This window comes from Verticillium alfalfae, genomic scaffold (genome assembly GCF_000150825.1).
Source record: "Verticillium alfalfae VaMs.102 supercont1.3 genomic scaffold, whole genome shotgun sequence".
Lineage (NCBI taxonomy): Eukaryota > Fungi > Ascomycota > Sordariomycetes > Glomerellales > Plectosphaerellaceae > Verticillium > Verticillium alfalfae.
Window position 1 is genome coordinate 2,043,812 of NW_003315036.1, and position 10,566 is coordinate 2,054,377.

Here is a 10,566-nt window from a genome sequence, read left to right on the forward strand (position 1 = left end):
AATGCCAACCCTGAGCTGCAAATCACGCTGTTCTGAGGGAGCCAACAGTCGTTTTCAATAGACATGCGTTCTCGTCCTCAAACACAGAGGACAAATGCCCATGTCGTATAGGCTGTGATCCAAAAATATGACGACGAAACACGATTTTTCAGAAGAGCCTCATATTTGCAAGGCATCCATCCCTCGGCGCAACGGAGGCCCTGGGTAGAGTACAACAGACGATGGGGGATATTTCCGGACTGTGATGTCTCCAAGAGATTGCTGCACCAGATTGGACATAAAACAACGCCCATAAACTTGCTGAGCTATCTGCAGCCTTGCCAAGCAACGGCAATGGCTGACAAGGCTCCACGAGTTGGCATGGCATAGGAATTTCTGAGTAGCTTAGGAATCGCTATGTGCTTCGTGACAAAGTCTGAACCGTGAGTGTCGAGCACGCCAGCGCCATCGTGTCAATAGGCATGCTTCGGTGACATGATGTGGCAGAGACCTCCTGGTACGGCAACACGTCCAGCAAGTCAGCCGTCCAGTGTTCCCTTGCAGCTGCATGTTGAAAGTATGCCGAGTGGAAAGGGTTAGAAACAGTGTCGCGCAGGAAACCTTTGAGCCAAGGCGTATGCGTCCATCCTGCGGTCATGATTTCGCTTCTTGCATTTGAGTTTGGGTGTATGAAAAGGGGCTATGATCCTATCCCTACCCATGTAGACATGACGAAGATCGTGATACTCGGACTGGAGGAGACAGTGACATTGAAGTCGAGTACCCAATCGATTGCCAGGCTCGTGCAACATCAGGATAAAGCGTCCGAGTCCAAAGGCGGCAGTCATGTAGCTCATGACAATTAACCGAAAGGCAAAACCAGCACCCCTTTGTGTTTGATGCCTCGTGATAGCTTCAGGAGTAGACATCTTCTTTGTCCAGAGCAGAGACACTTGGTCGAGGCTGCCCCTTGGAACCAGTCACTTTATTAAGCTTGCATCTGTCGTGCTCCTCTGCACCGCACCCTCATCGCCCAGAGCAACCCTCTGGAACGATTTTCAGAGTTAAATTAGGCGCACAAATGCTCCCTGGCCGCTGTGTCTCTGGCCAACACGTCGCATTGCATCGCTCCAGCATGAACTGACCAACAGTTCTTCCCTCCCCTCGACGAACGCACACACACGACGCCCGTCCTCCCTGCCTTTGCCCTTGCATTTGGCCTGCACGTAGTCTCCACAGAATGTGGGGATGCGATTCGTCCGTCAGGAGTGAACGCCACGGAATGACCACCGCTCATCGCAGCGTCAATGCGGGCGCCAGGCTGGGCGAGTGCCTACATGTACCTCTAAACACCGAGATACCTACCTAGGTCAAGACGTGCCTCCACCAGGATGACGAGAGCGGCGGTCTCCAAGTACTCCAAGTGGAAGCCAAATTCAATTACGGTACAGATTTCCACATGATTGCTCAAGCTCAACTCGGAACAATTCCTACCTGTATTGCCATCAAGCCCTGCTGTGTCGCTCGAGCGCTCTCTCACCCGCAGCGAAACCCCACCTCCCCGCCGCCCCCGACCGTGTACCTGCATCCACCCGACAGCGCGTCGTCCGCCCTGGATTGACGGCACATGTGTACACACCGCCGCAGCCTCGCGGCATGCAATGTGCCCTGCGTCTCGCTGGTGACGCATCGCACCGTGGCCTGAAACACGTCGCTGGCTGCCGTGCTACCTGTCTCGCAAGAGGAAGCGAGACCGCCGAGGCCAGGGCTCAGCGCTAGGGTACGGCAGACGTTGTGGCGGGTGCGTGGTTGGCTCACTTTTGTTTCTCTTGGCTTGGAGCTGTCTCCCATTCATCGCCTACAGTTCGGTTCCAGGCCCTGTGCCTGGATTGTGGTCAGGGCATGGGCAGGCTATCACGAGTTGGAACCTTCTGATGATCTCTGCAGTATACAATGAGTGATGAGGTCGATCTTCAAATAGAATTTTCCATACATATTAGTTTACTGTCGCACTTATGCTAAGAAGGCTCTCTTAAATTATTACCAGAATACCGCCTGTGGTTCGTTTGTCAATATCCAGGTAGCAACATCTTCTCTCTTTTCTCCTCGCCCTCTCCCTCGTCTCGCTCACCCCTTTCTACTCTTGATCTCGTGTCTAGTGGCGCGCCGTCTGCTACCTGAGTCTGATCGTTGACAGCCCCAACAGCCGCCTGCGTCAACTTGGCTCCGTCGTCGCTGAGCCAGTGTCGCATGGCAACGATGGCCGCCTGGTATTCCACGGAGACGCTCGCTTTGGGCGCGAATGGGGGTGGCTTGTCCCACGCGTGCTTCTCTCCCAGCACGACCCTCGAGGTGACTGTGACACCTGCTTCTCGCAGATTATCGGCAAACTTGAGGCCTTCAGTGAGGAGCATGTCCATCTCGCAAAGGCAAAGGTGTACTGGCGGCAGTCGCTCCATGTACTCGAGCGGCATGAGACCGGGGCTGAGGCGGGGGTCGTCGCGGTTGTCGTAGGGGATGGCAGGATGGATATACGAAGCGTCAAAAAGATCTGTCATACTCTTGGGAAGTGTCTCGTGCGGCTTGACACATAAGCGGCGCTTAACCGGTCGGCTCGTGGTGAAGTCGAGAAGCGGGTAGAATAGTGCAAGACCCGCGATCGAGGGAGACGATGAAATTTCATACCCCCAGCGAGAAGGGTCTTGAAGGATAACCCACGCGGCCAGTGAGAGGGTGCCGCCTGCTGAGAAGCCGGAAAGGAGGAGACGGTTAGAATCGACGTTGAATTCTCCCGCACGTGCATAAATCTGAAGAATAGAGTCGAGAGTATCTTCAACAGGGGTAGGAAATGGGTAGCCGGGGGCCAGCCGGTAGTTAACGGAGAAGACAACGGCGTCGAGAGACTCGACCACGGCGCAGGCCCAGCGGGCATCATCTGTGCCCGAGCCGAGTATGAAGCCGCCGCCGTGAGGTTGATGACACCAACACGCTTGACAGGATCGGCGGCAGCACGGGCTTTACTTGGCTGCGTGTCGGCCGACGGTTCGTACACGTCAACTCGAATGGCGTCTTTACCCTTCCATTCTGACAATGTTGAGTCGAGATAGATGGTTCGTGAGGGAGATGGGGGCGCGGGTGCAGAGCGGTTGCCCCAGTTGAAAGCAAAGGAGGCACCTGAGCGCAACGCCATGGCGTTCGCTGACAGTCGCCATCGAGCGACATTTTCTAACGGATTCACATATTCTTCGTCGCAGGGCCCTTCTCCCGGCGTGCTGCGTGATGCAGAACGTGATAGCTTGGCTGACAGGCGTGAACGCTTGCTGCTGCTGCTACTGGCTGAAGAGGTCGACTGACCTCCCGAGGTTGTGATTTTGCGCAACATGGCGCCCACCGCGGGGTAGGAGATGACAGGTGCCAGGTGCAGATGCGGTGTGCGAGGCTCAAAGTCGAAAAGAAGGTGGGGTTGCGATGCGGGCGATGCCGGTGATGCCGGAGAGTCAACACACCACGTGGATGGTCGAGGTACAGGTACCTCAGGACGATTCGGGTCTTTCGGGTGCTTGAAGGGGGCCGACAGTCAAATATGGTCGGCGGATTGTTTGTCGGGGAGCTTCGGAGACCGAGTGAAAGGGTAAGGACGGTGCGTGGCGAGGCGGAAGGTTGGGGCTCATTGAGGGCTCTGTGGTCGCTGTGAAAGTTCCCGTCATACGATGCCTCTCTCGGTCACTTCCTTCCTTTGTCGAGCTCATGTCGATGCAAGGCAAGCGCTCAATAAGTGGACACTCCCTTCCGCTGGTGGGGAGAATGGCGTGGCGGGGAGGCTGAAGACCCAACTTCATGTGAAGTGGGGTGACGTCATGAACCCTCGAATCTTCTTTCCGCATCACGAACTTTCTACGGAAGACAGTTTGTGCTCAGCAGAAGGACATTTCAGCGAGTCGCGCCTTCTGAAGCACGGGGCGGACTCGGCATGTCGTCCCGGCCGAGACAGAACCACCTTGCTGCCCCTGCCCATTCCTGGTCAGCAGACCAAGGCGATTCCAGGGGCAGGTAGGTAGGTGTACAGCAACGGAAGGCACGTTCGGCAAGAAGCGAACGGCAGGCGTTGTGTGCAAAGGCTGGGTTTTCTTTTGGGGGGGCGGTGGAGGATTTGGTCCGGCCGTTCCGCAACCTTTCGGCGTTTGCATCAGAGGGCATCACAATGCGATGCGAGCCGACCACCCACTAATCCCGGTTTGTCTCCCGTGTAAACATCCTACTCGTTCTATGTCCAGTCTTTGAGACGCTAGAAGCCTTACCCGGCGAGATGCTGGACCGACGTGACAGTCGATCTGGTGGGAACCTTCGATCTAGCATGTCCAGATGACTTCACTCGCGAGTCTGCTGAGGGTGCACCCGCCGCCGGAAAGAGCTTGAAGAGCTTGAATAATGGAACCCAGGGCATAGAACAGGCACCATAGTCAAGTACAGCGACTTGGCTGAGTCTTGTGGAGTGCCGAGCCCCGTCCGACACGGTCGTGACGCCGGCCACGGACACGTCAACTCTTGGTCATGGCCCTGGTCTTACCAAGCCTTTCCACCAAGATCCGAGATATCCATCCCACCCGCCAGTTTGCCAGCTTGAACAACGAGCGCGGGCCCAACTAGGACTCCGGACTGCCTGATCCTTTATTAACCTTTCAATGTCGCCTCCCACCCTTCTGTTCTCGTGTTTCTTTGCTAATGTTCATGATCGTACTTCACCCAAGGGTCTTGGATCTGTCGCGTTGCCATCACATCTATCAACACACAATCTCACGAAAGTGTCTGCTACGCACACACACCATCAGTCGTCCAACGAAAACTGTCCCCTGAACGAACAACACTAGATCGGTCCATTCCGACCTTGCGCCCTGGTGCCCGAGTCCAGAAGGAGGCGCCCTGCTCACCGTTCAGCCTCCACGCCCGACATCCCTGCACCGCAGCTGCTGCTGGTAGTGTCTGGCCTTGTGCCTGGCAGTCTCACACTGCACACTGCACACCCGGCCGAGACGGCTTGAACCCCGCCGGCACTTGACAGCACATTATGACGACAACCAGCCGCCGCTCAACGGAGAGCCCCTCTCCGGGCTCACCTAACCCATTCTTACGAATTGCACACAAACTCGCCGCCCTCCGCCACGATCACGATGCCAAGACCACATCGACCGTCAGCCTTGACCGCGTCCGCAAATCTCCCCGTAACAGCAGCAGCACTACAAGCAGCAGTGACAAGGTGCCCCGACTCGACCTGCGCAACGGTGTCAATAGCGCTCCCGACGTTCGACCGAGTGCAAACGCTGCCATCAGCAGTACCCCTTCGACGCCACAAAGCCCGCGAAGTCAGCCCAGAACCGACGATGAAGACCCCGAGACCCCCGAGGAGCACAATCGCTATGGCGCAGAGCTCCATCACCCCGCCAAGCTGGTGACGATCGCTGAAGTGTCCAGCATGCCCGTTGACTCTGTCGTCACATTCAGAGCTCGGATTCACACACAACGGCGAATGTCGAAACATCTCGACTTTCTCTTGTTCAGGGACCAAACGCATACCATCCAGGGCGTGCTGTCGCATACTCACCCGAACATGGTACGGTGGGCTCAGCACCTCAATCCCGAGTCCATTGTCCAGGTCACCGGCACGCTTCAGAAGCCCGTGCAGCATGTTCGCTCGGCAACTCACAGCGGTGTCGAGATTAGTATCGACACCATGTATCTTGTCAGTCCTGCGCATGACTTGGCGTTCAGCAACTACAAGGCACCGAGCACGATGCACCGGCGTCTCGAAGCGCGCGTTCTCGATCTACGGCATCCAGCAAACCAGGCTCTCTTCAGGGTCCGCCACACCATCACCCGGACATTTCGCGAATCGCTTGAGAAACAGAACTTCATGGAGATGCACACCCCGAAACTTCAGCCAGCGGCTACGGAGAGTGGGGCGTCCGTGTTCAAGGTGAACTACTTCGGTCGCAGAGCGTTTCTTGCCCAGAGCCCACAGCTAGCCAAACAAATGGCCATCTCGGCTGATTTCGGTCGAGTTTATGAGGTGTGTTTCTTAGAATGCATTAAAATCGCTTTTGACAAGAAACTAACGTGATCGCAGATTGGCCCCGTGTTCAGAGCTGAAAATTCAAACACGCATCGCCACCTCACCGAATACACTGGCCTCGACCTGGAAATGACTATTCAAGACGACTATCATGAGCTCATCAAGATTCTTGACTGTGTGCTCAAAGACATCTTCACGGCGGCTCAGGCCATGCCGGAGCTTGATGTGGTCCGCGAACGATGGCCGAGTTCTCCCATAGAGTGGCTGGAGGAGACCCCAATCATCCCTTTCGCCGAAGGCATCCAAATGCTGCGTGACGATGGAAGAGATGTCGAAGAGGAGGATTTAAGCACCCGCGACGAAATCCGTCTCGGTGAACTCGTCAAAGAAAAGTACAAGACCGACTACTACATCCTCGACAAATTCCCAAAGAGCGCGCGCCCTTTCTACACGCACAAGGCGGAGGACCCTAAGTGGACCAACTCTTTCGATATTTTCGTCCGGGGACAAGAGATCTGCACTGGTGGCCAACGTATCAATGATGCGGCGGAATTACGGGCAAGCATGGTAGATGCCGGAATATCCGAGGACGACATGGCCGAGTACCTTACTGCGTTCGACCTGGGAGTACCCCCCCCACGGCGGCGCAGGATTGGGCCTGGACCGACTCGTCACCCTTCTCCTCAACCTCGGCGATATTCGATACGCGACGCTCTTCCATCGCGACCCGAAATCGCTGCCGGCGCGTCCCCCCGGTCTGCCACACCCCAATGCCGACACAACAAAGCCGCGGCCTGGTCATGACTTCCCAGCCCTAGAAGACCTCATCGCGAATTATGGCGACGCCTCCAACACCTCATGGCTTGATGATCGATTCCAGATCTGGCGTCACCATACCGGTGCGGCGGTGGGGTACGTCAAGCAAGGAAGGCTTGCCATGGTCATTGGCGATCCTCTCTGCGACATACGCCAGTATGCCGAAGTCATTCCTGCCTTCATCGACTTCACGGCACGTGAGCTTAAACTGACACCGATTTGGATGCTCGTGTCAGAGGAGGTCCACGAAGTTCTTGGCCACGAGCTGGGATGGCGCACCCTCAGCTGCACAGAGGGAACAAGCGTACTGATGCCGACAGCACACGGGACCTCATGGCCAACTTCGCTCGCCCGGGTTGAGCGTGAAGGGTGTCAAGATTCGCGAACTTCGACCTGACAGCACATTCATTAAACGCGCCAACACAGCAATTGAAGCCTGGAGATCGACGCGAAAGGGCAAGCAAGTTCACCTGACAGAGATTCGGCCCTGGGTGGATATGTCGCATCGCCGCTATTTCGCTGCCGAGAAGGGCGACCAAGTCCACGGGCTTGTTGTGCTGGCGCAACTGGCCCCCAGGCACGGTTGGCAGGTCAAGTGGGCGCTCGATTTCCCCGGCGCGCCGAACGGCACTATCGATGTACTCATTGAGACGGCTCTAGCGAGCATCACTGGCTCCGTGACGTTTGGTGTGGGTGCTGCGGACAAGCTGACACCGGGTGAGCAGCTCCACGGAACGAGGGCCAAGTTCCTGGCGAAGACGTACGAGGCTATTGTTAAGAGCCTAGGTTTGAACAGAAAGACGGAGTTTAGGAGAAAGTTTGGCGTGCTAGGGGAGCAGGTTTACATTTGTTACCCGAAGCACGACGTTACTTTGAAGGACTTGAGAGATGTGGTCAAGTTCTTCGAGGATTAGACTAAGTGTGAAATTCATGTGGGGTGCGCGGCGTCTGGGTTGTGTCAGTTATAGCAAGCAGTGTCTGGTAGTTGTGGCCTTTCCATCGGAGGATACACATTCTTATGAAATGATTAGCTGAATCCATCTTCATCTCCTCATTATGCTGCATACAGACAGATGACCGTTCTTACATGTGTGGCATCTGGTTGGAGGCTGGCAAGCAGATGCAAGAATCACTCCGGGTGAATCAGGAACTCGCTTACGTAGAGTGACAGACTGCGACAGATGCCTGCTGGGCCCAATGACTCCGGTAAATGGCTCGGCGAGGAGGGGCTGGTATTTGTGGAGCGGACTGGCCAAACCTCGACGTTTTTAGCCTCACTCGGGTAGAGATCTCCCCAACACCGACATGGAGCCCGAGAAGGATGGAATCGAAGTGGCTTTGTGGCCTCGAATGGCCACCTCCAGAGTCAATGCAATAGTCGGCGTGGCCTTGCTCAGACTCATCCTTCTGGCCCACTGCACAAGGCCATGCAGCCCTTCAGAAACAGATGAAGGCATCCCATGGCCTCCACGTCAAGTTTCCCCGGGTGATTCGGCTTCGGGGACGCGCTCGAAAGTGGTGGCTTGATTTCCGGTCGGCATTTTAACCCCATGGGAATGTCACATGTGCTACTTGCCCTGCCTCTCACTCTATAAGCTGTCGAATTATCGATGTATGTCCGGCTGGTCAGAACGATAGGATCACTGCGCCATGCTGAATGATTTCACTAAGCAGGCTTGCACATCAATATCTATCATCCTGCCGCTGCTCACTCCGGCAAATAGACACTCCACACTGATGCAAGTGGATGGTGCTGAGGCGTTTCTGCCGTCGGCACAAGTCACTATGCCAGAAGGTGATCAGGTGAACTCGGTCTCGAGTCTTGTGCTGTCTGAGCCAGCAACTCGCGCCTCATGGTCAGAAACGACCATGCTTAATCTCCCCTCGTGTTCTCTTCTATAGCTTCCGCCCAGCGGTTTTTAGCCAGGTCCTGATGGGCCTCGGTTTACTTAAGCGGCATGGCATGATTCATTCCAAGGGTGCAATGGTGCGCAGCAATGGGTTCCGAAATTCAGGCAACGAATGAATCGAACCCTCGGCCACGAAAGCGCCGGCGACTCGATCCGCTCGATTCCACCCATTCCTCAATCGAGAATCTGGGGAAGAAGTGAGGGAGGAAAGAGATGTGTGTGGTCAGAGTGGCGCCATCTTGAGAAGCGTCCACTTCGTGTAGGAAATGGAGCTTCACGAGCTGTCAAGCCTTGTGGGCACGTCTGAGAATAGGCGATCCCAGATTTTGCGATGTTGACAAGCCGCACAGCACGGACAACTCGGTGCCCTGATTTTCTGGGGTGCATGGAGGCATCGATGCTCGCGCGTTTTGGAAGAAGCTTGACGAGTGCTAAGGTTTCGGAAGTTCAAGATCACATGCAAACACATCAAATCAGGGGGTTTCTTGACTGGCTTGTGCAGAGCTTGTTGGTATCCAGAAACGGGAGAATTCGGCGGACAGCGAGTTGATGCCGACCTCGGATTGATCCGCCGCCTCGGGCAAAAGGAGCGCGGCCGACGCCTTGATTGCGCAAACGTGTCGCAACAATTGCCCCTTTCTCGTTGGACCTTGTCACACAAAGCACAAAGAACGCCACGGAGTGTGTGCCTCGCGCTGGTGCTGGTTTCCTCCCCATCGGGACAGCTAGCAAAATCTAGAAGGCCCGCGTGCCTGAGTAATCCTCATTGCCAGAGAAGCCATCGGCAGAGTCAGTCAACCCGGATTTTCCCACGTTCCAGAACCCTTCTGTGCGAGCCGCAGCGCCAGACCAACTGCAAAGCAACTACTCAGAACAGTCGAAGAAGCCCCACCTCCGTTGACGGTGTTCCGTCGCCATTCACGGTACCTGGGCCGTGGTGCAGTGGTCGGTTGTTCGCTGGGAGAAAACTCAGACTCCCCAAGGCCGGACCGACAAGTCCAACCGTCGGTTGGAGAACCACTCATGTCGCCGCGATGACTGGGAAAGGTGGCCCTCGCTCCTCCAGCTCCGAACTTCTGGGTACTTCTGACCTACTGGCCCCCTCATTCATCACGTCAAAGGCTGGGTCAGAGGCCGGCGCCGGGAGCCGGCTGTTTTGGCTTTCTCCGCAGCGAATCACGGGCCTCATGCAGACGAGCCGCCCGTGTCGGCGTTACGCCGCCTTTGTCGGCAACCCTTTCGGTCTTCAGTCCGGTGTGCGCCGCCCCGTCGTGGGTGGGCCTGTTGATGGAACCGGGTGGCGTCAATCGGTGGGCGTGCAAGGCGCGTTCCTGCGCTGCTGCACGGCATCCCACGCTGTCACCGCGGCGTGCCTGGCGCGATGCCGTTTCCGGCGACAAAATCGCGGCACCTGCGGGAATTTTTCAGGGGTGGAGGCGCAGCGGCGTTCCAGGTTCTCTGCTCCCTCTTCCTCCCTCTGGCATTCTTCGCTTCTCCTCTAAACGGCCGATAGAACATGGCGAACCGCTTGGCCGGTCCACCAAAGGGGCCCGCCTAACAGCACCGGCGTGACGATTCATGACCGTGGCTTACGGGTCCGCGTGGAGTTTTCGACTCGTGGCCCCAGGCCTAGAAGCCTTTCTCCTCACCAGCTGGATCTCGGCAGCTGTTTCCTGAGGAATCGATCCCTTTCTCCGTCTTACCGAGATCCAGCCTTTTTCGCAAATGCGGAGGTAGTCAAGGGGAGAAAGGTGGCGAAAGCAATGTGAGAAGAAAAAAGTCTGAAAGAAAGGT

General features: G+C 56.2%; 2 protein-coding genes across 2 annotated transcripts; one reads left to right on the plus strand and one right to left on the minus strand.

Moving 5' to 3' along the window:
* Positions 1–2,011: 2,011 nt before the first annotated feature.
* On the minus strand, positions 2,012–3,169 carry VDBG_03133 (alpha/beta hydrolase fold-3 domain-containing protein; the record flags this gene model as incomplete). The annotated part of the gene is made up of 3 exons (XM_003006948.1): positions 2,012–2,034; positions 2,111–2,530; positions 2,665–3,169. The coding sequence occupies 3 exons, from the start codon at positions 3,167–3,169 to the stop codon at positions 2,012–2,014; spliced, it is 948 nt and encodes a 315-aa protein (XP_003006994.1).
* Positions 3,170–5,044: 1,875 nt separating this feature from the next.
* VDBG_03134 (aspartyl-tRNA synthetase) lies at positions 5,045–7,776 on the plus strand (the record flags this gene model as incomplete). Its single annotated transcript, XM_003006949.1, has 4 exons — positions 5,045–6,043; positions 6,101–6,673; positions 6,927–7,059; positions 7,289–7,776. The coding sequence occupies 4 exons, from the start codon at positions 5,045–5,047 to the stop codon at positions 7,774–7,776; spliced, it is 2,193 nt and encodes a 730-aa protein (XP_003006995.1).
* Positions 7,777–10,566: the final 2,790 nt, after the last annotated feature.